The sequence below is a fragment of the Pteropus alecto genome, unplaced genomic scaffold, assembly GCF_000325575.1.
Source record: "Pteropus alecto unplaced genomic scaffold, ASM32557v1 scaffold3, whole genome shotgun sequence".
Lineage (NCBI taxonomy): Eukaryota > Metazoa > Chordata > Mammalia > Chiroptera > Pteropodidae > Pteropus > Pteropus alecto.
The window spans coordinates 21,383,679-21,411,627 of NW_006442484.1; the positions used below are offsets into that span (position 1 = coordinate 21,383,679).

The window sequence follows — 27,949 nt, forward strand, 5'->3', positions numbered from 1 at the left end:
GGAATAAAACCAAATCAAAATTCATGACTTTAGTCCTAAGAATGTTCAGTGAATAAAGTAAAATGCTCCAGTTTGATTTGACATGATGGTAGGTAAAGTGGAGATGATATCTGATTCTGTTGGGTTGTCACAGGATTAGAGGAAATGTACATACTGCACCTAGCACAATGCCTGGCACATTCTTTGCACTCGGTAGGCAGTAACTATCATCAGTTGCCAAACACATGACTTTTAGGAGCTTTGCCTCCATAGGAGTAACTGCTGTACAACTACATTTCTTCATCTTCTTACATTAAAAATAGAAATGAACTGAATTTCTGTCTCAGGTCAGTTTGCTCATGTAAAATTAAAAACAAAACTGTCATGTTGAGAATGTAAAATATTTTTTGTGAAATTAAAATCTAAATAAACATATCAAAATGGATTAACCGAATATATTCACAGATCTAATATTTCTATAATGATTTTGGTAAAAGGCCAATTTAATTAAACATACGCAATAGTACACCTACTGTGTGCAATATTTCGATGCTGTTTACAACTGTGACTAATTGTGAAATCAATTTAGACCAATATTAAAAGAAATGAAATAGAACAGAAAAAAAAGGAGATGTCGAAGTACATCGAATGTAATAAGAATATGTATAATGTAAGGAATGCTTTGTTTCAGTTATAAATATGCCTACACACATGGGTATGCTAGGTGACAATGTTTATATATCTTGGTGAAGATCATGATTGAAAGTTTGAAAACATTTAGGATCTTTGGGTCATATAAAGCTGTATAAGATACATATGTCATGCTCAAGAACCTTCTAATTGTCATGAAGTATGACAAATACATAGCTAAGTAGAAACAAAATCTCAAGGACATTCAAAAAAGGGAGGTAACATTTCTGTTTTAGAGGGCTGAGAAAATGGTTGAGATGAGGCTTGGAAAATGGGTTGAGCTTTGACAGGTAGAGGAGGAGAGAGGGCTCTGGGCAGTGGCATGTGAGCTATCTTCAGGGAACACTGAGTAATCTAGGCTATAGCTCAGGATAGTCATGTCATGTAGAAGGAGTGAAGTAAAGTAGAAGAAACCACACTGAGAAATCCAGACCAATGAGGTTGTTCTTAATTTGATAATGGCAGGAAAGCAGGTGAAATATATGGAGCTCATTTTAGAAAGTTTAGATTAGCAAAGGGTTACATGATGGAACACTGAACAACTTTAGTCAGCCCATGAGGGTGGCTGGAGGAATTGTGACTGGTCTAGATTAGTGGTTCTCAATTGCCTGGGGATAGGGTTCGGGATCGGAAGTGCAGATAAATGTCACAACAGTGAGGAATAAAATTGGTTTTGAAAAAGCATGATTGTTACACTCATTTTTTTTTTCACAATCCAAATTTTAGAAAGTGTGTCAATCTGGGAAATCTCTTTTGGGGATGGGGACAGGCACCCCATCTTAAAGAAATCCTAATCACCAAGGTCCTTTCTAGTTTTAACCTTTTTTAGATGACTTTATGAATTAGTAAGCTAAGGCTAAAATAAGTGACGTGAATAAGTGGCAGAGATGAAACTAGACCCTGAGCCTTCTAAATTCCAGGAGAGTGTGCATTCCCTCACACCATATACCTGTGATGGTGTCCATTTTACAACTGTAACAGTTTAGGAGAGGAAGGATCTAGATGGAAAAGCTCAGTTGTTGGATCCAAGTATTCACTCCCTGTGCTGCTGCTTTCTGTCAGACACTGCGTTCTGGTAGGCATTGCAGGAAACATGAATTTGTAAAACAGGCGAGCAGGCCTTCTGCCAGAGCCCCTTGTTGGGGAAATTATTATTCTGACCATACCACACTCCAAATCATGGCCATTTACAACTATCGGAATTAAAAAGATAAAATACCAAAGCAGTGTATAGCAGCCACATTCTAGGACCTCCAGTCTCTCAACCAATAGTCACATATATGTATATGTATAGGCTTTTAAAATTAGGGTCTGCTTCTAATTCCCTATTGTCTATCCATGTTTTCACCTTTCCCCATTCATTATTTAATTGTTTTATCTATTTCCTTGTGTCTTTCCCAAGTGCACACTTCCCACAAACTTTGAGGGCAGTTTATGAAAATGAAAGAGCATTTTTCTGCAGGAATGTTTTCATAGTTATAACTTCTGAGAAAAGTTTCTTGAGGGATGTTTTGGGAGTTGTATTCCAGAACATATTATCTTCATGATCTCTCCCTCCCCCATCCCCCACCCCCCGGGTGGATGGATAAATGATCTTGCCTTGTGAGTTGCTCTGAATTTTCTGGTTTCAGTATAAAAGATCAATATTCTACTTTCAGAAGCTATAGGGGTCGACTTCAAGCAGGCCTTATGTTTAGGTCTGTCAATGGATGGCATGTCTGAGAGTGATCATGGGAAAAAAGACTAATCCTCGCAGGACATGCTGAGGAACGAGAGTCAGTTGCTACTGTTACTTGCATCTGGTGAGTTTCCTGAGCACTTGGGTGGAAAGCGCAGTGGTGGAATTAAACCTTTCCTGAGAAAGGCAAAGAGAGTTTCTTAAATATTGAATGGGGACATCACCACTGTCAGGGGTATCCATGAGAGCTGGGCCAGGGGAGCTTGGCCTGCTAACTGGAAGTACTGCTGACTTCTGCTCTGTGTAACATCTCTGTTTCAGAAATTGTTCTCTTCACCCACAAAGTGTCTTCCGTTCAGTTACACCACAGCCCCTTCTGGCAGCCAAGTTACAACTGAACACAGTGCAGGGTGATATGTGCTTTTCAACTGATGGAATGAATCTGGGTGCTGTGAGCAATTAGGAAGGGAAGAGATGGGAGGAGGTAGCATAGGACAAGAAGCACCGCTGGAGTTGAGATTTTGCCAGGAGGAGAAAGGGTATGTATGTGGCTTTGTGAAGAGGGGCAGAAGAATTTAAGCAACAAATAACACAAGACATGGAGGTAGGTAGGTAAATGCACAGAGGTATTCAGGAAATGGCAGAGAAAAATGGAAATCATGAGAGATTAGGCTGGGGTTGGAGTCTGAAGAACCTCATTTGCAGCGAAGGAAATTTAAGTTCATTCTGCAGAAAATCTGAGACACATTCCTACTAGTATTGTTATACTGTTGTGATTCTCTTCTCCATTGGTCTGCGTTTAGAAAGAAGGCTGGTAACAGTGGTGGATGAATTGAATAACAAAGTGTCCAGAGGCCTGGAATTTGTAGGAATCTGAAGCCTTTGTAGGATTCAAGGTCCCAGAAGATAAGGGCAACGACTGGGAAGCGGGCAACAGAAAAGAGAACGAAGCACAGGGATTATTTCCATGGGATCCCTTCTCTGATGTGAAATTACTAAGTCAAACAAAAGGTGTAGTAACTTATACGACTCATGAAAAATAATTTACAGTGCTGTCACCACACGTGTGAATGTTTTCCTATAGGCAGTCTCAGCATAGGCCTTTACTTTTATTGCTTTGGTCAATGCAATTGTTCGCTCATAAATTCTTTATATCCACACTTATTTCATTACTGGTAAAGTTAAGATTTTTTCCCCCTGAAATTTGACTTAGTATGTATTTCTTAAAGGTCACAATTTCTATTGCTTATTAGCTGTGCGACTTTGGGCAAGTTATTTCACTTAAGCCTTAGTGTCTTTGTCCATACATAAAAGATAGTAATTGTGCCTACTGAGGGGACTGTCATGATATAAAATGAGATGCCACAGTAAAAGGTCTACCCTGGTGGCTGTCACAGAGCAAGAGTTCAGTAAGTTATTATACTTATAATATGTCGATGCTTTCGCAAGCCTTTGTCTATAATGCATATTTAAATTTCTTATGTAATTTTTCATTTTGTTTTCAGTGCTTGGAAGTTATTTTACTCAATTTCCTGTTTTCATTAAAAATATCATACTTTAGAGCTGAGATAAGTATGTTAAATTTTGTTATACAAATCTATATACAAGTTGGGTTTATTTCTGAATTATCTCTTTTTGTCCACTTTTTTACTTTCATGTTCTTGAACCTGTAAAGTACTCTTTTAAAAATTATCACCTCATACATGTTCTGAATATGGTAGGACATGTTTTTCTTCGTTATTCCTTTGTGAGTGATTGCTTTGATATTCTTCCATTTATTTACTTTGTATGAATTTTGGAACTACTCTGTGCATATATATAAAGTAATATTCTGGCATCTTAATTGGAATATGGTTAAATTCATAAATTATCTTAAGAGACATTGTCATTTCTATTATAGTATTTATTCTTCCCTAGCAGTAGCATATATGTCTATATTTATTCGAATCTTCCTTATTTTCCCATTTCATTTTGTTGTTTTCTTCAGCAAAGGACTGGGAGACAGAAGACTTCAGTTTTAAATCAGATTTGAGGAAACTGACTTCACCAGTCATAATCTTGGGAAAGTGACCATATGCCTATTTTTAAGAATAATGTCAAGGTGGCTCTGCCTACTGACAATCTACCTCAGGTCCATGCTACTTAAATGGGGCCAATTTCTTCAGCTAGAAATTGAGGATGCCAATACTTGTTAGATTTTCTAGTCACTAAACTGCTGTAAGCGTTTCGAAATAATATACTCAAAATTATTTGAAAACGTTACAATCTAAACAAGGGTATGGTATAATAAAACGTAATTATAAAAATGTTTTTTGCTTCCCTGATAGTAAGATTCTAGAGGAGGGGAACCACGGTCTTCTCTTCTTGGAATCCACAATATGGTGCCAGACCACAATAGGAACTCAGTGAATACTTCTGTATAAGAGGAATGAGTAGATAGCAATAAAATTTAAAAAAAAAAAATTAAAGGACTAGGAATAGGTTTGGGGAATGGTATAGTTTTGAGAGAATGAGTTTATTTAATCTTACTGGCACACCACTTATCTTATCTCCTATAAAACCATCTTAGAATTCAACATTGATCAATATATCAATAGCTTTCCTTCTGCTCGGCTCCCCTTGTAGCAAAATTTTATACTTTTATATTAATGAGATGTAAGTTATCTGGGTTCCCAGAACTTTTCTATTACTTCCCCCTTAGCGTAGCTGTTCTGCTACACTAAGTAAATGAGATTGTAGCTGGGAGCTGAGTGAAAAGGAGATGGGAGGGGAAGAAAATGTTATGTAATTATCCAACATTTGACTCCAGAGCTAAAGATCAGGAATATGCCAAGATCACAGTAATAACCATTGTCATGCCAGATATTAACCAGAAGCCTTCCACATACTGTTCTTAACCTCAAATTAAAGGTGAACCAGAAAGACTTCTGTCTGCCAAAACTGTAGTTGAGGTTTTTACTTTCCTTGCAACCTTTTTGTCCCCCACTAATGCGTAAAGCTAAAGCTCTTCTTCCCACAATGTCTGCAGTAGAGAAAGAGGAATCTTGATGTAAGGTTTTTGGCTCTTCATAGAAAAAAATATTTTGTTTAGAATTATCATTTGTGGGAAATTATTAAGTATACAAACACATTCCATTGATTTGATATCTTAAGCATTTGCTTTTTTTTTTTTAAACCATCTCAAGGGCTAACAATGTGACCTTGTCGTGAGAACTGGCCAAAACTAAAATATTTGCATTGAGGAGCTTCTTGGCTTTTTGGCTCATTTGTAACATGGAGTCTGATGGATGCTTTATGTAGCAGAATGACCTTTCAATTTTCTTGATTAAAAGTAATGAAAATAATGGTAAAAAATGAACTTTTAAGGTTCAGCATCGTTAATATCTTCTTTGGATCCAAAATGCATTAAAGACTCAGTCCATATACAAACTTTGAGCGAAGTACGTGAGTCTTATAATAAAATCTGCATAGTAGTTTAGAAAGCACTTTTCCCCAAATTATCTAATTGTGCAGAAATTCTCATTATAACTCACTGAAGTAGACAGGGCAGGTAGTTTTCTTCTTGTTATTTCCCTTTCACATTGCCTCCTTTTTATTGCACAGATAGACTGACCGAGGTTAACTTAGAAAGCTATAGGACCCTGTCCAAAACTTGATCTTTTGACTTCAATTCCCACGTAAATCAAAGTTTCTCATTCTCAGTACAACTGACATGTTAGGTTGGATAATCTTTGCAGTGGGGGGGTTGTCGTGTGCATCATAGGATGTTTAACAGTATCCCTGGCCTCCACCCACTAAATGCCAGTAGCACTCTCCCCACAACAGTTATAACAACCCAAATGTCTCTGGATATTGCCAAATGTCTCCTGGGGGAAGAGGGAATGTCAAGTCACCTGTAAGTGATAATTAACTTCATTCCCACAGAGATCGACTTGACTTCATGTCTGTTTTGCTTTATGAGGCATGGTTGCCCCATGATGTGTCTTCAGACACCAGTGGGCTGTCTCTAAGAAGAAGACTGTGGGTCATACTTTAACATTTGTTAAGAGCCCTTTCTCAACTGGTATAGACTTCCCCAGATTAAGGCAGACATCTTGGATAGGCTTGGATTTCTCTGTAATGAGCCACAGATCATGATGCATATTAAAGAGCTACGATGGTCAACAGGACAGCTCACCAAATATTTCTGCTCCCCTAGATTCTGGGTTCAAGGCTGGGTTGCGTTTCCTAGCCCCCCTTATGATTGGACAGTGCCTTGCAACAAGTTCTGGCCAATGAGTTAAGTGGAACCCCATTACTCCCCATTACTGTTAGGTCAAAGCATTGAATTGATATGATGACAGGAGAGCCTCCTGGCTTTCTCTTCCATCTGACATGGTAACTGGTAATGTCTGAGATGGTGTTAGCTTGGTTCTCTCTGTAAGCTTGGGTTCCTGTGTGACCATAACGAGTAGAATACTACTGCCCACCTGCAATAAACATATAGCATGAATAAGAAATAAATCTTACATATTTCAAGTCACTGAGATTTTAAGGTTATCTGTTAGCTTAGCATAATTCAGCTTATTTTGACTGATGTAAGAGCTAAAAGATGGGAAAAAAATTGAAAAATGGATTCATATTAAACCAAGGTCACCTATATTGAAATAGAAAACATAATATAAAACCACTTAGAACTTCCTTAAGTCTTAGGGTTTTCTATTTTCATTCACTAACTCTAGTATTTGGAAATTGTTTCAATGTAGATTCCTACATACCTGATACGGCATTTAAGTTGTATTACTCTATTAAATAAATCTCATTCATTCATTCAAATAATACTTATTGAATAGTAAATATATGCCAACTATTATTTGGGATATCTTTCCACTTCATATTGTTTTTGATACTTTCTTTTTTGTGATGAAGCCAGATGGAAGGAAAAAGAGGGAGTTCTCTTTCACATCTAAAAAGAAAAATATTTAAGAAATAAATTTGAGGTTTTTTTTTTTTTTTTTAACTTTTATTCACAGAGAGATCGTCAGAGAAAATGGAAATGATTTCACGTGAGTGGTCAAGAATTTCCTACCATGATTAGCTCTTGCTTTCTTACCTATAAAACACGGATGATTTTGTGGACTTCCAAGTAGGGAATGGGCTGAGCAATGGCAGTGGAGGCAGACTGACAAAGTTTGAATTGTGGCTTCACAATGAGATGGATTGGTGATTTCAGGCAATCTCCCTGTGTCTTACTTTCTTCAGCTGTAAATGATAATCGCAATAATGCCTAATTCTCAAGGCCGTGTGAAGAGTAAATAAGGCAATGCATTAAGGCCTTATGTACCTGGCACATGTTAAGTGTTCAAGAATGCCAGTTGTAATGTTTTTAAGGAATGTTCCAGTAAGTGATAAATAAAGCATTAAAGTAAGCAAGTTGCAAACATCACAGACCATGTCTTCTTTATTCACCATTCCATCTTAAATGTATATCTCAGTGCTTGGCACAAAGTAAATATTAAAAAAACAAAAAACAAAAAAAAAAATTTATTGAACACATAAAAATTAATAAGGATGAGCAAACCATCTCCCAGGTTCTCTTCCTAACCTTGCAAATGTCTAGTGCTCATCTCACCCACTGTGCTCAGCTGCAAGAACTTGGAACAGTCACCGTCCTAGATCTCTTTTGTGAAATGAAACAATGATACAAAAGAGCTATAAATTAGAATTGATAATCTTAATCTACTGCACTTTTCGGAAAAAGGATGTTAAAGACCTTACAAGAGAATTTGAAAATAATCAACAAACTTGAAAATAATCAACAGTATGGAGATACTACGAAGTTGCTCTATTATGGTTTTAACATTTTCAAAGAAAAAAATTACTGGAGATTATTTGTTTCATCAAAAAGGGCAGTGCAAATCATTGGCACTAATGCCATCACTCAGGGATGTGTTAGCTTTCCCTAAGAGCTCTGCAGACAGGGAAGGAGAGTAAAGTTGGATAAAGAATTATTAATGTGCAAACAAGAAGAGTAAGTTCTGGAGATCTAAAGCATAGCCTAGTGATTACAGTCGATAATACTGTACTGTATTATATACTTCAAAACTGCTAAGAGACTAAATCATAAATATTCTCACCCCAAAAAGGAGATGACATGATAGAGGTCTTAGCTGCAGTTATGGTGGAAACATATTGCAATATATGAATGTATCAAATTAACAGCTTGTATACTTTAAACTTGACAATGTTATATGTAAATTATATCTCAATAAAGACAGAAAAAAAGAGTAATTAATAGTCTTGCAGTTATACATTAAGACTTTTTCAATATATGTATGCTTGTGTGTGAAAGAGAAAAGTTTGACTCATTTACAGGCAGTGCAATTGAAGTGACTAAAGTCTTCGGAGTCTCAGTTTCTCTACCTATCAAATGGGATAATAATACCTACTCCACTGGGACTGTCACAAGCATTACATGAAATAACCCAGCAAAAGACCAAGTAAGAAGCAAACTTGCAATAAATAGTAGCAATTAATATAATAATAACAACCAGTATTGCAATTACTTACAGAAAACCACTTATTTACAAATGTTAATAGCATTGAGAGTAATTCTTTTGGCTGATACTAAACAGCATGTAAGTTGGCCGGATGGTTTTAGATATGCTAATCTAGCATCTAGAAGAGACAACAGGCAAAGAAAAGTATGCCTGCTAGGTAACTCTTGTTGTGAAGTGCTGGATGGTGACTTGGGGGAAAAATTAATATTTAAACTTAGAGAAAGAGTTGGGTCAGAAAACAAGAACATGCAAAGGTAGTATACAACAGCAGTTAAATTACTACCTTAGCTGTGTAACCTTACTTAATTTCTCTAGGCCTTAGTTTTCCCACCTGAGAAAATGGAGAACAATGTTTTAGAACAAGCCTGGAATACAGTGTATGTTAAATAAATTAGAACGGTGATAAGAATGGCTAAAGTTACAGAGAATGGCCTGTGAGGAAACCTCTAGAGCAGTGGTCCCCAACCTTTTTGGCACTGGGGACCGGTGCTCCTATGAGAATCTAAGGCCTGATGATCTGAGGTGGAGCTGAGGTGGTGATGCTAGTGCTGGGGAGCGGCTGAAAATATGATACATTCATATATTGAAATATATTTACCACCATAGCTTTGCTTGCTCACCTGCTGCTGACTTCCTGCTGTGAGGCCTGTTTCCTAACAGGCTGAGGGGTTGGGGAATCTTACCCTAGAGTAAGTCTGGCAAAGTGGCCTCCTAGGAGCACAACCTGGAAAGCTATCAGGCTCATGTGACCATTCAACAAATTGGGCTTCTCCTATGTGCAATGTGAGGTGCAGTAGCTATAAAAAGAGTTGATTCATATTTGAAATGCCAGAGATGAACCAGAGGCTAAAGCAGGAGGGAGCCCCAGGGAGACTGGGAGTAACCGAAGCATGCACATAGATAACATGATGCCCCTTCCTATGGGCTTCCACGGCATTCTGTAATTATTTCACAGCATCCTAGGTGCCTGTTAATTACATACAAGCGTCTCTCATGGCAGCACTCCGTGAGGGTGGAGACCGAATGCCCCTTCTACAGTGCTCAATACGGATGTGTTGAAGTGAAGCCAAAGTGAGTAATAAGATGGGGTCTGTAATTGTTAAACACTCAGTACTTGGGTCCCCACCTGCTCCCTACCCCACTTTCAACCCTCCACACTGCTCTAAATAAAATAGCTCAATGTTAACATGTGGGAGGGGAGACTATAATCCCAAGAACATGGTCCTTTGAGTAAAATCCTAGTCTTCTTTGTAGTGGTGGCCTAAAACTACTCAGTGGTAAAATTGGCTAAGAAGCCTCTGCTGAGGGATATCTTCCATTCACTCTTCTCGGTCCATTCACACACACCTCAAAACTGGCACAAACAAAACTGAACTCCGCAGTTCAGCAAATGTGCTGACTTTTTTCTTCTTTCTTTTTCTATAGCCATTCATCTACCAAATTCTTTTCTGTGTTTTCCTTGAGAATCTCTCTCTCATACAGCCCTCTCTCTAATCTCTCAAGCACTGCTTCTGAATCACACCTGGATCACCAATTTAGAGTCTTACTGAGATTCTGCCTCCATATCATTGTAAGATAGACCTTCCTAAAGTACAAATTTCATCATATTTCTTCCCTGCTCAAAATCTATGCTCCTTATTTTTTTTTTTAACTTTACCTAACCTACTTTAGTTATCAAGATCCTCCATGTTTTGGTCCTACTATATAAAGTACGTATTACTTACTTATTCAGGTCTGCGTGCAGAATCTCCTATTCTACTTAGATTAGTTACCTCACAGCACCAATCATTGAAATTGTTCTCTCATTTAAATACAATATATAAAATATTTGCTTCTATATACTTTGGCCATGTCATTCCCACTTTTGGATTATCCTAATCCTTTGGCTATGCAAGTGTTAACTCTTCAATTAACATTCTACTCTAAGCCACATATGTCAGTACTAATTTATAATTTTATTATCTTGTGTTTGATTTTCTGTTTCCTATGCATATGCACAAGTGTTCCTTCCTCAACAAAACTATAAACTGATCGAAGGCAGGAAGTTTACATTATCTTTACCCATTTACCCAACAAATATTCCTTGAGTTCCAGCTCTATTTCAGGCACTGCACTTGGCTTTGGGGTGCAGCAGAGAATAAAACAGACATCATCCCAGTCCTTGAAGCACATGCATTCTAGCATGTGTGTGCATATGTGTGTGTGTGGGGGGGGCAACAAGATAAAAAATTACACATAATTATATGATTAGCAACCTGAAGTAAAAGTATAGGGTGCTGTGAAACCATGTTGAAAAAAAAAATGCCCCAGAGCTAAGAAGAAAAGGGTAAAAGAAACAAACAGGCAAATGTCTAAAAGTCTTTAAGCCTGGAACCTTAGAGGAACTGAAGAAAGGTTGTATCTATAAGTATACTGGGCAGAAGATGAGCCTTATCAGATGAGGCTACTGAGATACAGGCTGAGTGTACTTCCTAGCACTGAACCAGAATCGAGAAATACTTGTTGAATGAGGACTCTAGGTGGTCTTTAAGAATCATAATGTAGGATGGCAGAAGTCATTTCTGAACTTCTGTTGTCTGTGTATGTGGAGTTCAGAAAAAAATGCTGAACACCCAAAGCTTAAAACATATGAACACTCAAGTGCTTAGGATTTTTGTTAGTTTTCTCAAGTTCAGTGAAAGGAATGAACCAATGACAACTATAATATGGGCTGTAGTCTACTCCATGTTACAAGTTCGATGCCAAAATGCTTTACACAGGCCACCTGATAACAGGTGTATTTCGGCCATTACCAATGCGAGTATGATCAAGCCAACGAGCCCAGAAGTGAGAGGTGGTATATTCAATGACAAATTCCCACTAAATAACAGGTGTATTTCGGCCATTACCAATGTGAGTATGATGATCAAGCCAACGAGCCCAGAGGTGAGAGGTGGTATATTCAATGACAAATTCCCACTATCCTTAAGTGTTAAGATGCCTAAAGTGATATATTTTATTTGCATCAAGATGCACTGTATAAGCTATACTTGATAAAAGAGATGACTTCACGTTCTCAACTTAAAGAATGCTTACTTAAGTATTTTTAAAATTGAATCCCACTTTAATGCCATTGCATAATCTTTTGATTAACAGTGCTCATCTTGGTTATTCTAACAAAAGAGAAACATGGAAATTAATACTTAAGTTGTAGAGATTATGTCACATATGAAAATATACATTAGGAAATTCAAAACAGATACCTGGGACATCTGTGAAGGTTTCTCCAAGGACAGATACGTGGAAATTGAGTCCTAGGTCCTTAAGATGCATTAATACCTTAAAAAAACTCTCTGGATCTTTATCATGCTCCCTGTAAATAAAAACACAAAACATAACTTGTGATATCTTAGGGTGTGTGTTAGGAAGAGTGTTGTCACTCCTCACAATATCAATTCCTTTCGTGGTCTAGTGTTAGTTAGGAGAGACACTAGCGTCCAAGCAGAGATTTCCCCTGATCAATAATATTGTAGCAACAGCACTGAGTTTTTTTCATAAATACAATTTCTCTGTCATGTATCAAAACCCAGTTCTACTGAAGTCATAATGCTCTGCAGCCTATTATTAAAAGAGAAATCTATCATGTTTTTCACATTTTTGGGGTAGGCTGTAGAAACTTTAGTGTATTTTCCTTTCTTTTAACATAGTTAATTTTCCACTTAACAGAGGTTTTTAACAAAAGAAAATACCAGTCTTCAAAGGATGATTCTCTACTAATCATGAGACTGTACCAAAGAAGCTTTTCATTTCCTTGAGTGTGAATACCATCCTCTCACAATTACTGAGCCCCTTTGTATCCAGAAGAAACGCCCAATTTAAGGAGTGAGATTATACTCTCTCACTAAACTCTCATTTTAAATAATTGAATGGAGAATTATAAATACATCAAGAGGGGGTAGGCATGACTCTAAGTCCAGTGAGTATTAACTTAGGAGTAGAGGTTAGTCTACATGTAAAAGAATAATAATCATAATAAAAATAATTCATTTAGTAGAGTCTTTGACAAACATGGATTATTTTTATTTGTTTAGCTTGTCAGTCTTCTTTGTAATGACAGAATGAGAGGCTAAAGGACATTCAAAAAAATTCAACAATTCAAGAAATCACATTAAAATGGAATGAGTTATTTTTTACATTCTAAGGTGTGAATATTCCAGTATTACTTGCATTTAATTACACTGTTTTAATTATCTTATTTCAGGCAGATGTGGACCAGATGTCTTCAAAATATTTGTTTTTTTATTTATAATTCAGAATTTTAACTTATTTTCTATATTACAGAGAAATAGTTATATATCAGCAATTGAATTTCTCATTTACCAACTAATTATGTAAAATAAATCTGTAAATTGATCAAACTGCTATATGAAATATGAAAATTACATCATTCAGGAAATCTCATGAAAAATGACATCTGCAACCCTAAATGTGTTAATTCACAATTCAGTCAATATTTTCAGTATCAAGAATTAAAACAAATGCATCTTCTGATTAACATTTTAAAACAGCATTTCTAATCTCATGGAATTGTAAATTCTTATAGAATTAGAATTCAGTAACTATTTATTTTAAGCTCTATATCTCTCAGTCTGATTTACTTCAAATAATAAAGAATGCAATGGCAAAGTGCTCAACCCTTTTTAAGATGATGTGGATTACATACACATACCATAGGGAAGTTTTTGGATAGTTCTCATATATACCACTGCTGTGGGCAAAAACAAAAACTCAAAACAGTTTGAAAGTAAAGAATATGCCATATGCTATCTCCAACTATACCAATCAAATAGCTGCCATTTAATCTGTAGTACGTCCTTTCAGTATGATTCTCTTGGAAATACTTAGATGAAAAGAATGGGAACAATATAACATAACATATCTTAAAGAGGGAGTTAACACTATAGCGAAACGTAGCCAGGCGGTTCTCTAAATTTTTCATTTTGACTTCCCAAAACTTTGGCTATGGATCCACGGAAGAGAATATCTATTCTGAATATTTCTTGCTGTTCTTTTTTGTTTGTTTGTTTGTTCGTTTTGTATTAAAGTAAAAGTAGATGTGGTTTGGGGTTGGGAGAAAGTTTAATTGAATAGAAGCTGTAGTTCTTAAAAGATTCCAATGTGAGTATTTTCAAAGCAGCAGGTTTTATGAACCTGTATTTTCAGTGTTTCTACATGAGATAAATACATTACAATCCTACCGTGTTTTTTAGAAATTTTTTTACAGGTGGACAAAAGCTTTCATATTCAATAGTCACTTCTTTGCATAAGAACACCAAGGAGATTTGTATGAATCTCCTTTTTTGTTGTTGTTTAAACTATATAGTACATGGACAAATGTAAGGTGACATTTTTCTTTCCCAAAATTATCCCTGAGAAAAAGAGGCATTCTATACCAAAGTCCTTATCAGATCTCTCATAATACTAGGCACTCTCTCAATTACTTTATTTGGAAAAAAGTACTGTTTAGGGAAGTTGCATTAACCTAAACCAGTGTCCACTGATAAGAGTTTAGGATGGTTCTAGCTATCATTCACTTGGTGGGACTGGTAAAAACAAAAGCAATGGAATTTAATACTGAGTTAGTAATTATTTTGGGAGGCATGACCTAACAGTTTAAAGTGTTAGACTTTGTTGAAAACAAGCATTTTAAAGATCACTAAAAAAGGTAAGACTGGTTACCAGGATCATGAGTACTAAGTGGGTTTTTATAGCTGGGGAAAAGATTGCCAGTGATGGCATCATGCACAGTTTCACAAGTCTTGCACCTCAAACCGCTCAGACTGAATTCCAGATGACAGCGGATGGAAACATGCCAGCTGCTTGAAAAGGTGGCATCATTCTGATGTCAAGAATCCATGAGGGGGGCATTGGATTAAAACTGCTTGATGAAATACAAGAGTAGGAAAAGAGCAATGCTTCTAAAAATATTCTATATGACATGTGCTTTAAAGCAGTGGTCCCCAACCTTTTGGCACCAGGGACCAGTGCTCCTACAAAAATCTAATGCCTGATGTTCTGGGTGTGGAGCTGAGGTAGTGATGCTAGTGCTGGGGAGTGGCTGCAAATAAAGATGAAGCTTCACTGGTTTGTCTACCACTCACCTCCTGTTGTGTGGCCCAGTTCCTAACAGGCCACAGATCAATACCGGTCTATAGCCCCGGGGTGGGGACCCCTGCTTTAAAATATTATTTCTGTCTAAATTAGTAGATTGCATATTATGATGCCTGAATATTTCTTCTGTGTCCCTCAAAGTTTACATACTTAATTTAACTAAAAGTTTTCTTAGTTTTCTCTTTAGGAAAATGGGAAATTGTCTAACATTCAGACAACCATTAAAGATGTGCACAAATATTTAGCCACAGCCATACATCAAGGCATGGATATGTCAGTGGTAGAGCTCAGTATTTTATGAAGAGTGAGGAACTCATTTGAGATATCCAGTGGATCATCCATGGATTGTATGTCAGCACTCATGATATTAATGAACCCATTTAACAGAATATGTGAGTCTCTCTTAAATTCTTTTCTAAGAAATCTAATGTGAAGCTCTCATAATTATGATTTTAGCATAAAGCATTAAATTTAAGATAAGGGACTTAAAGTAATATATTGAGTGCCCCTGTCTGGCAACAGCTGTCAAGCTTAAATACACATTTTATAATATATTCAATTTTCTATTGTAGTCTTATGGGCTCCCTAAACACTCCTCTGCTCTCATCCATTGCTGGTAGGAATGTAAATTGAAATAATATTTGAGAAGGCAATTTGGTAAGGTACATAATAAGCCTTAAAATGTATATAATTTTTGCCCCGGTAATTCCAATTTAGAAAAGTTACCCTATATAACAAGGAAGTGCACAGAAATCCAGCCAGAGTATGTTCATAACAGCATTGTTATAATGGCAACCATGTGTAAACAACCTAATAGGATGATAAGGAAATATATTTTGACATATATATAAATGATGCAATATCATGCAGCCATAGTGTTGTAGAAGGGAATTTCTTAACTTGGAAAAATATTTGAGAAGTACTGTTAAATAAAATGGAGGTGACAGAGTAGTATGTATTATATGATCTATTTTGTAAGACAAATGAATGAGTGTGCCTAGAAAAAGTTTGGGATGAACTATACCAAAATGTTCACAGGGTTTATTTCTAGGGGTTGCATTATAAATGCTTCTTTTTTTTTTTTTACATGCTTTCTATCATTTTTAAACAAACTTTTAAAATATAAATAATTTTAATATTTTAAGGAACTGCCTAACATTCTGCCATAAAATTATATTCATAAGATATTTGCTTAACTATGTAACATTTTCAGTTTTTATAGTAGTATAATTCCTCATTTCCTGTGATTCCCCACTCTGTTTGACAGCTGCCCATCAAGCTAACTTGGTTCATCATAAAACATTTTAGAAGATGAGTCAGAGTCCAAGCTTCCCAACAATTCTTAAATTCTTGACTAGGTAAGAATGAAACAGTCTGGCTGGGAACTCCTTACTCCACAGCCCAACTATAGCAGAAGAGACCAGCTCGGAAATATTTCAGGCTTACTGGAAGCAGCAGATACAGCAAGAACAGCTTTTATTCCCAAATATTATTCAGAACATTTGAAAAGCATAAACTGTTTCCATGTGTTTTTTCTTCCTATATCTGTTCTCTCTCTGTTGCCTTTCTCGTTTAGCTTTTTTAGAGCTAAATTTCTTCTTATTCCTCACTTAACATTCATTCAGTAAATATTTATTGAGGATTGCTAAGTTCTCCATACTTGTCACTTACACTCAACTGTTACTCTTTCCTATTTTCCCATATAACTTTATACTTATTGAATGCAATCTCTTTGATCTAGTTACTTGCCTTGCCTGGACAGAAACCTGGCTCTTTACAGATACTACAGCTTTCCCAGCATCTTGTCATTCTGGACTGACTGAGAGCTCCATGAGGGAAAGATAAATTGTCTCTGGTTTGTTCACTACTAATTACCCAGTGCTTTGCCAAGTAGTGGCAGACATTACTCGTGTTTAATAATATCTGGTTCTTCTCTCATTCTTGGTACACAGGTGACTCCTCATTCATGCCCTTGAAGTAGGGGAGGCCACAGGACTTGTTCTGACTAATGGACTGCAAGCTGATTGACGTGTGCCATGTCCAGGTAGAAACAGTTAAGAGCAGTTTTGGATCACACTGTCTCTGCTGCAGTGATCCTTAGAGAGGTCTTACTTTAACCTGAGATGTTTAGGTTAAAAGAGTAAGGCAGTCCAGATTGCTACATGGAGACTTACCTGTAAAGCTACCTAAACATGCAGCAGACTTTGAGTTAGTGAGAGAAGTAAACTGTTGTCGTGTTTAAGCAACTGAGATTTTTTGGGGGGGCGGTGGAGGGAGAGGGTCTTCATTACTGCAGCATGATGTGGCCTATGCTAGTGCATTATCTGTGGCACAAAATTAGCTGCTTTAAAAATACTTGTTGAATAAATGAAGGTGTAGGAAAAATGAATTATATTCATAGAACTCCTGCTTTGTTTATGATCCCATGCTAGGCAATTGATCATAAGCTTACTTAAGCTTCCCAAACAAGTGGTCGTACAAATATAATTATCCATCATCTAAGATCACATAGAAGAGAGTGAAGTCATGTCTCATCACTCAAAGGTCATACTTTCTTTTATACAGCCTTTAACTTTTTTCTTTCTTTCTTCCAACTTAAAATGAGGAGAGTCGGTACCTGATTCAGTGCATGGTTTCACTTCCAGATCATCAAGTTATAAACAGTCCTTAGATTAATTTGAAATGATTACTTCTTCAACATCACTGCTTCAAACTTCTTCACCTTTCTGATACCTGACTATCCTCCATTTTTACTTCCTAATTACGAGTTCCACATTCCTTCCAAATTCAGTGATGTCCTCCTTATTTGAAAACATAAGGCCTCTTTACCACCCTGGGTTAGCTGTTATGATCGTTTACTTCTCTAATATCCTTTCCAGGGCCATAAACTCTCACTCCCCTCTATATGTCTGACATATCAATGATCAGTTTTAGTTTTTCTCTATATGTGCTGCTTCTCCTTAAATGGGGCTTCAGACTTCAGCCAATAGTTTTATTAACTACCAACTTCTCAACTTTCTCTGGCTCTATCAGTGTTTCTCTTTCTCTAACTCTGGTAGTCCTCCTCACCATCACGTACTTATAGTTGACCAAGGCTAAGCCTAGCCACTGTGGCTTTCTCTCATTCTCTTCAGGTTTGGTATTTGTGGTATTTTAATATTTTAGAAATTTTAACCAATTCATTCAATCTTCCCTCCACCTCCAATACATTCAACATGCTAAGATGGTTTATGTTTACTGCTTTGGGGAAAGCATGGGGAAAAGCCCACCTGTCCTGCCAACTTTCACCAAAAAAAGGAGGCAGTGCTCTCGGTTGATTACAGAAGCAAAAAATCTTGTAGAAATGGTGAGGACTTCACATAGGTACAAGTATTTAGGCAAAATGCCATGAGAGTAGCACACATCCTCCTACTCTATGCCACCATTCCACCTCTAGATACGAAACAAAGGACCAATGGAGTTGAGTTGAGAAGAATAGAACTCTGAGACTCCCAGAGGCCACACAGTATGCTTCTTGGGTTAGAAGACTGGGGAAGGATCATGACTCCAGAGATTGAATATCTGAGTGTATGTATGTAGGCAGACAGTACTGGGGACATTCATGAGAAATTCTTGAGCTATGGTAGGCATAAAAGTGGAACCATGATGTCTGTGACTGTCATAGAAGAATCACAGATCAGCAGGCAGAGAGAAGGAAGGGATCCCTCACTAGGATCCTGTGAGGAATGGGGACGAGAAAAATGGAAGACAAGAGAATCTTGAACTGCCTGAGCTTTCCATCACCATACTGAAATGATCCATTGCAGAGAAATTAAGTTATAGAAAAATAAAATTCTATTTTATGCATATCAGGGTTTCATGCCATCTGCACATTCTATTCTCATTTTTCCTTTTAATAGCAGAGGCAGAGATGTCTGCCTTTCAAAATTCAAAGTCTATTAGAGCTCTAGATCTTCTACCTTGCTTCTCTTTGTGAGATCTGTACTCTCATATTCAGTTTCCTTCCTAAAGCCTGTTCCTACTTCATGATTTCTTCATATATGTCTCTGGCATTTTCAATTATCCCCTTTACCTGACAACAATTATTGATAACAATAGTTCTAATAATGTACTATTTCTAGGGGGCTTTACACTGATCATTTCATCTTAGAGTATCAGCTATGTCTCTCTTTTCTTATCTCCTGTGTTTTCCCTACTACTGTGCCCTCATTCTCCCATTTGCCCATTCTCTTGGATGAAAGTGCTATTTAACAACACCAATTCCTACCCCTGCCCCAACAATTCTCATGCTTTTTATGTTTTCTCCAACTTCTGACATCGATGACCATACTCAGTTTTCTTAGGAATGATTCTTGCTTCGTTTCCAAGTAGTGTATTCAGACTATCACCTAATGACCCTCTCTCCAATAAAATCTTCCCACTCAGTCCATCCAGAAGGCCACCCAGGAAAAACCATATTCAACGAATCATTTTCTTCTCACTGGGTCTCATAACATGATTTCATTTTAAATCTCACCACTGCTAAAAGCTCAGACCCCCCAGGTTGTTTCAGCTGTCTAACTTGCCAATGAGCTCTCTTTCTCTGCAACCCTGGCCAGGAAGCCCATAGACATCCATGTCTGAAAGAACTGGTAGGCCATGAAGTGTCTTAATTAAGATGAATTGGGTCTTCTCCACCCTTGAGATGTTACTTAAGCAGCAGCCACCACTCCACATACTTTAAACCATCATGGTGTAATTACTTCCTCTCAGATCTGGGAGGTTCTTTGGAACTAAACTCTTTCCTCTCCCCAGTGCATTACTGTCTTTCTATTTCTCTCTGTAATAATATCCTTGTTGAATGTGGTGATTGGGGCTGTAATTTGAAAGTAACTAATCATTTAGTTTGTTTTTTGTTTTTTGGATTATAACATTTTCCTCAAAGGGATATGTAGAAATACATTCAAAACTGCTTGCTAGTTATCCTGGGAGCTACCCCTGTAGTTCACCTCCTATAGTTAGAAACTTCTCCCCAGGTCTATCTAGGAAACTCTCTGACATGCCTGAGAATTACAATTCTTGTTTCCTGTTTTACTCTGACTGCCAGGAAGCTTACTTTTAGGTTTCAAAATGCTCAATCTTAGCAACTATCAGATGAAAAGAGGAGAACTGAAAAATACAAGAACAAAAATTAAACAAAAACAAAAACAAAAAAAACCCTTATAGGGTGGGCTCAAGATTAGAGAAGATATTGCAGGGAATAGAATCAGTGATCATGAGATCAATACAATTTACCCAATGTGAACTACAGAGAGGAAAAAAATAGAAAAAATAAAAACGAATAAAAAAGAATTGAACTGTAGGGGCCTGTGAGACGAGAAGATTCAACATTTGTATCAACAGAGTTTTAGAGAAGACTATATTTCTTACAACTGCATGTGCTCTACAATTATTTCAATACAAATTTCAATTGTAAAGAATGCATACCCACTGTAATAAAATACAAATAATTCAGAAATATTTGAAGCATTAAAAACCCCTGTTCATCGCCACTTTTGATTCTCCTCCTCAGATACCATTACTTACAACTGTTTGGCGAGTAGGCTTCCAGACCTATTTTTGTGCTTATGCAAACATACATATTTGCGTGAATGCATTTTTACATATACCTTCCTTATTTCATAATATGAGATCAGTATCAGTCATTCCACTTTCCATTTCATTAAATACATAATAGACATCTATGCACATCAGTGCATAGGGATATTTCATTTTAAATGGTTATATAATATTTCACAATTTTTAAGTAAATTCTCCTACTAATGGACATTTGTTTCTGATTTTTTTGATGTTTCAAACAATACTAAAAGTGACATGTAGTTCTCTTTCTAACACAGAAATTTCTCTTTGGGAGAATTATTAATTCACTCTTATTTTTCCTCTTATGCTACAAATCTAGCCATTCCACATCTCTAACCAAGGCCCTTTCCCCTCTTCTTACAATGTTTACCTTCCTTTCGGAACTACCGTACTTTCAAAGTTTTACGTACTCACTTCTGCTATAAGTTCCATAAGGGCAGAGCTCATGCCCTTGCTTAGCCTGTATTCCCCATGTACTACAACAAGGCCTGGCACATAGTTTAAAAAGTTATTAAATTGAACTGACTCTAAACCTAAACACTGCTCACGACTCTAATCTTTTTATCCTCACCTACTGTAAATTATTATTTTACTATTTACATAATCAGATGAATATATACAATCTTACTTTGGCTCTTCCAATGACAACTCACCTATAAAACTAAGCTACTGCCCTCATCAAATACAGCACTACTGACCAAGCTCCTCTCTAGTGTCCACATGTCCTTATTCTTCAATATTCTAGAATCTCAAGCTTGAGACATTTCTGAACACGGAGGCTGCTTCCAAATGTGTCCTACCAATCAACTTATTATAAACCTCGCTACTTCTTCCTATATAAGTAATTTAAGAATTGCTTGATAATTTCCATTTTTATAGTACATTACTACTTCATACCTTGAGAGCACCACTGAGCTTCAGATTCCCCTTCTGCCAATTCAGCTTCTAAAAAAACGGTTCCATTATCCTCTTCAGCATGATCTTCCTTAGATATCTCTTTTGAAATGTCACTAACTAGAAACCATTAAGTTGAAATTAAGCTGCTCTATCCAACATTCAAATATTTCCATCAATCATTTACCTCTATTAGTCCCCCAAATGAGCATTGATACTTATATTCATTCTCGTCCTCCGTCTTTCTTGCCGCTGTCTTCAATCCACAGCTCTTGTGTCTGTAATTCTGGAGTCTGGAACACACCTTTCCCTCCGTTCTACCACTCCTTGTCCACTGCCTCTTCTCCTGACTTTGAATTTATTGTTACTAGTAATCACCTTTGTGAAATTCTATTTCATTCTGAATCACTCCTGTACTAACATTCATAAGCTACTGATAATTTCATAAATGTATAATTTTTACATTATTTCATTATTTATATGTTGTCCCCTAATAATTAGTCTGAAAGCCTCACAATATCAGTAAACCCTTTGACTCCAGAAGTTGGCAGGCACTCAAAATATGACTTTGGAATAAGTGAATGATGGTTTCACCATGGCTGAATAGAGAAAGTTATATTTTTAAAACTACAGTAGGTTATGTCTATGAAATGACATGAAGAATTAATGAAGAATTAAACATGGTCTGGATTATTAGATGCCTTTCAACGAAATAGATTTCAATTCTTAATAACAGGTTTTCATATTCGGTTGTGGACATTTTGTCACACTAGAAATGACAAGGTCTTCAGTCATATGGGAAAGAATCATAATTTGAAGAAAAAAATCCAATCCAAAAATTCCTTCTGATTAAAAAAATGTTAAAAATAGAAATGGACAGAGTGTTTCATAAAAATCTCTCCAATGGAAAGAAAAATGTGAAAATTCTGTCCATTTTACATATTATGTCTTGTTTCTAGACCCAAATAAAACTGCTGTGTTTATTGGCTGGCACAGAGATCTCCTAGAAGAGACAGCCTCCCTTAGTCAGCAGCAACTGCTAAGTACACCATATTGTCAAGGCAAAGACTGTGGAAAAAGAACACAATATGGAATGTCTGTTCTATAAAGACCTGCCCCAAAATGACGTTCTTGTTGTTACATATGTTGCATTTTTTTCATTTTATAAACACTGTTAATTACATATCCCCTCTCTTCTCTTACATTCTTATAAATGGAATAAATCTATATTATTTACTTAATCCTTTTCACAATAACATAAAAGAAAAAAGTTCAGTCCCAAGACTGTTACTCCAGTCTTTCCTTGCTTATTATTTCAAGTTATTAAGATCTACTCACATTAGGTACCAAAGGTAGATTAATTATTCATACGGAAAAGAATAAAAGATTCTGAATATTATAATAACATCACATGCTATAAGATGTTACCATATCGCTTTACTATATGACTTAAGAAAAGGTTCTCCAGAATGAAAAGGCTCATGAACCAAAGTTTTAATTAATCTTACTGCCAGTGTGTATCAGAACAATTTACTTCTGGTAAAGAATGAATACAAAGGAATACTCCACTATATTAAATAGTATATTTGGTGAGAAATCATTTTGATTAAATATTTTGCTTTAGAGGTATATGTTAATCCAAAATAAGAAAAAAAGATGTTTATTGAAAGCTAATAATAAATCAAGTCATTCATGACGATAGTTCTAAAGGTGAGTTTTATCAGAATAAATGAAACAAGATAGGTTACGTGGACGATAGAGCATAGTAAGAAAAGGGTTAAAATCCTAGTTCTGATATTTAGTAGTTGTAATCCAGGGCAAACTACCAAACCAGTCTGAGATTTAATTTCTTCATCTGTAGCAATCTGGCAAATACTACTCAGTTCAAAGAGCTGTTGAGGGGATCGAGTGAGATGATACATATGAAACAATTTGTAGTGCTTTGCAAACAAAAATACATAATAAAGGATGGCTGTTATTATTATTATTGTTAAAATAATTATTATAATCATCATTGTTTTATTCTTCATTTATAGAAATGGGAATTTAAGACTCTTCTAGTGAGCTTAATAGCCACCATAATTGGGCAAAAAATAAAGTTTGTTATACTTTATAATCAGTTACTTATATTAAGCAGAATGTGCCATTGTTTAGCATCTAATGTTTACCTTGATAGTTATAAATAAAGGCATTTAAAGTGGCAGCTATTACATATGCAAACAACACAGTAAGCACTCAATATATGGCAGTTATTATTCACAACATAGAGTTACAAATATGGTTTAAAGTAAAATCTGTGTTTATGTATAAAGGCACACATGTCCTTAACTGAATTTTTTTTCTCAACATTGTATCCTTAATCCTGTCAAATGCCACCATTAATCCAGTCACCCAAGCCACAATTAGTGCAGTCACCCTCATATTAATAATCAATTCCCGAACCAGTTCCTCATTATCACCCAAATATGTCTTTCCTTTCTTGATATAGTTCATATACTCACCTTTACTTCCCAGAACTAATATAACATTATACCAAATCATCTATCATCTTCTTATAATAATTACAACTGAAATTGAGGGAGTAAATTGTCGTTTTCCCTTTTCTCCTCTTGGAAATTAACCAAAAGCAACAAGGAGAACTAGAAATAGAATACGAACATAATCTTCCAGAACAATAAGACTTCAAAAATCCTGAACCACACACAACAGTTTTGTGCAGGAAAAGCTGCCAAAAAAATAATAACAATCAAACAGGTATACAGGTGGAAGTGAATGAAGATACCCTTAGATTCTCAGAAAGAGTGGGCAGAAGGTTCTTCTCTAAGGTGAACAGTGTGCCCAAGTGCAAGGCCAAAAATCCCTCCCTAGCAGAAAATCAACAAGGTTGCTGATGCTCAGTGTTTCTTTGTGCCTGGTTCAGTCTTGAGAAGCAGAGACTAAAGGGCTAAGTAAGAGATCAGACAGAGAAGGCATTTTTGTAAGAAGTAGTTTGTTTGAAAAACATTTTTTCTGGGAGGATTACAGAAGCATATTGGTTGGTACACATGAAATAATTCTTTTGACTATAGAATTACTTTTCATGAATTAGAATGGTACTAGAAGTTGAATTTCCCAAGAATATTCTAAAATAAAGGGAACTTTTAAAAAAGGTAAACAAAACAAACAAAAAACCCTGTTCCTTCTGTTTTAGACTCAAATTTCATGGAAGTAATTTTTTTAAAAAAAGATTGAATCTGTACCATACTTTCTAAATGAGAACTTACCCAAAGATTTAGTACTATGTGTATATTCATTTATGACACAATTTTCATTAGGAAAAAGTCCATACATATTCTAAAAAGCAGTGTGCATCTGAGGAGCAGAATTAAAGAATTCACTATTTCATTGTTTTTTGGTATATGGACTTTCTTCATATTTATTCCAATTTTGTTTTATATTCTTATATTTTAAATACATTTTTGACAGTTATTTAAACTTAAAAGGGGTCCCAACCTCCAAGCCATGGACAGGTATTAGTACATGGGCTATTCGGAACCAGGCCACAGAGCAGGAGGTGAGCAGCAGGCAGGCGAGCAGAGCAAAGCTTCATCTGTATTTGCAGCCACTCCCCAGCACTAGCATCACCACCTCAGCTCCACCTCAGATCGTCAGGCATTAGAGTCTCATAGGAACACTGGTCCCTGGTGCTGAAAAGGTTGGGGACCACTGCTTTATAGCACAGAGAGGTAATAAATGCCTCTTACTGAATGTTTTCATCAGTAAATTGGGTTCACAATATAAAACCCTCCAAAGAGAGATTACACAGGGTTCTTCATTTGAATATCAATCACTTTGAGGAAGGATGCTAGGTAGACCAGCTTTCTATAACAAAACACTGTGGTTGGTTCTAGGGTCCATTTAATTGGTATTATTTTTAACAGTGTATTATTTAAAGTACAAAAATTCAGAACAACAAAACCTCTTACCTAGTGTATGTTTTTGGCCTTAGGATAAACATATCTTTGTCTAAATTCAGGGATTTATTCAACAAAGGAGAATCGAGCACCAGTGTACCAGACGAAACTTGTATAAGGCACTGGGATACAAGTATGATTAATGAGAACAGGAGACTCAACCCTCAAGGGACGTTCTAGTCAAGGAGAAAGGCTTTTCCCCCTGTGCTGTTATTTCAGAGATAAGAAGGAAAGTTCATTGTCCAAAAACCTCATCTATGACTATTAATGCCTGAAATTCCTTAAGGCTGGAGCCTTTTATGTCTCAGCAGTACAGTTTTAGCATGGTACTTTGGTCACAGTAGGTACATACTAAATATTACTGAATAGATTGATGGTTAGATGAGTAAGCAAAAATTCCCTTTTTCAGTTTCATTTTGGAAAAGCAGGTAAACCAGCAACCTCTTTAAAGTGTAAATACTCCTGGGGAGATAAGACATGAAGTTATTAGCAAGAATTTATATGTTAGTGTGATTTAATTTCAAAGAATGTTTGTGTACATGTGTGTATCTTGTATTATTTTGGGATTAAAATACTGAAACATCACTAAGAGAATGTATATTCAAATGGTCATAGTAGGAACATCAAGAGGACAAGACTGAAATGTGAAAAATGTATAAGGAGTGTGGGTCCCAGTTCTGGCTGTGATCCAGGCTCGCGGCTAGGGATAGGACTCTGGATTTAAAATGTTATATTAATGTAGCAAGGCGCCTGTGCCTAACTTATGCAAGTATGACTCAGCTTATCGTATATTATGCATCTGACATATATAAAGCCCATGTGGTCCCCTAGCGCAGAAGCGCGCGCTCCCTGCAATAAAGTTGGTGCATGCTGTTTCATTCTCACGTCGGCTCCTTGTGCAGTCTTTCAACTGGGCGTCTCACCACTGAAGCCTTCCCTTCTTGATCAACTCGGTGCTGACAGAGAGGTTAAGAATTGTGTGAAATATTAAACAAAAGGAAATTTGGGGTGCCTGGGCAAAAGCTAAAAGGCTCATGCTGGGAGGAAGGTAGTAAATAGTACTTAAAAGTGACAGGGACAGTGCCTCCTATGGAAATAAATACTTCACCCATTTCACATTTGCTGGAGGCTGGCTCTTGAAGTAAGAACTACATCTGCAACAGGTTATCTTTTTAAAATGGCCTCCAGTTTAGCAGTTCTGAGCTCTGGCACAAGAGAAGACTAGAGCTTTCTACAACCTCATTTCGGGCTGGGGATATCAAGCTGCCCACCCCACAACTTTGCCCTAGCCCGGGTGCAGCCCCAAACATGAGGGAGCACGTTCCCCTGACTGTTCACCTCAATTTTAGAGTTACAAGTGGAAACATGTAGAAAAGCACTATTGCCAGTTCCGGCTGAGTACTTTCTAGGCTCCTTGAGTACAGGTGCACATTCGCTTTAGTTCAGTGTTCTTCCTTGCAACATATGTGGCTCAGGAACTGAGGAGAAATGTGTCTAATGGAATCTCTCTTTCAATTATCCTCACTTTCTCAGTGAAGCGTTGCCTGACTTTTCCAGGCAGAATTAGTTGCTTCCTCTTTTGGGTTTTCACTTATTATGTTGTACTGCAATTATCTGCGAGCTCTCTGAGGCAGGGGTCTCAAAAGAAGCCCTATCGATACATGTGTAGAAGGATAATATTTGAAGTATTAATCAATGTGCTTAATGGGCTTCCTCCCTCGGTATTTCTTACTTTGCAAATCCACTCCTCCCCACCCCCCAGCAATGAGAGCAAGGATATTCTATACTCTCTGCCCTTAAGGTAAAGCTATTAAACAGAAACGTAAAAAAAAAGAGCAAATAGTTAATTCTTGATTTTTACATTAAAATTCTGATGCTGAAGTCTAAACAATAGTTCTGGGGAATAATATTGTGTAGGTTTTTCTCAATATTCTCCCTATCCACAATATCCTTCTTCTCCACCCCCCAAAATTTCTAGGGCCTGAAGTCGGCAAGTTGGAGAAGCGAGAGATACTCATGAGAAGATATCCAAAGATGAAAACTGGGAGAAACAGTATGGCAGAGAGCCAGTAAGATGAGAGAGTGATCCTGGTCTTTTGTCTTTTCTTCTAGAACTCAGGGAAGCAGCAGCTTTTCAGGGGTGACCATGGCCAGTGTGGTTGGGATCATTCGAGGAAAATAAATTGCCTAGGTCAGGGAGGACCTAATGCAGGTTTGCTGAGTTTTCTGAGGTCTAGAAGTGGCATGAGAGAGCAACTGAATTGTCCAAAGGCCTTGAGTAAGATAAAGTTACCCGACAGAGCCAGCGTGACACTGCATCACGCTCAGGGGCCCCTGTAGTGCATACTGGCCTGAACAATGCAGTGTGTAGATGGATGGGAACTTAACACAGCCAACACCAGCTCTGTGAGGTGATCACCAAGAACTAGACAGGACAATACTCTTTT

At 36.8% G+C, this 27,949-nt stretch overlaps 1 protein-coding gene across 11 annotated transcripts in view; it reads right to left on the reverse strand.

Annotated features, from left to right (window-relative positions):
- The window catches only part of GTDC1 (glycosyltransferase like domain containing 1), a 338,147-nt gene that overhangs the window by 15,014 nt on the left and 295,184 nt on the right, over window positions 1-27,949 (reverse strand). For all 11 annotated transcript variants that reach the window (XM_025039406.1, XM_025039411.1, XM_025039407.1 and 8 more), the window contains one exon: window positions 12,129-12,238. In XM_025039406.1, the coding sequence (XP_024895174.1) occupies window positions 12,129-12,238 (110 nt within the window). The remainder of the gene's footprint in view (window positions 1-12,128; window positions 12,239-27,949) is intronic.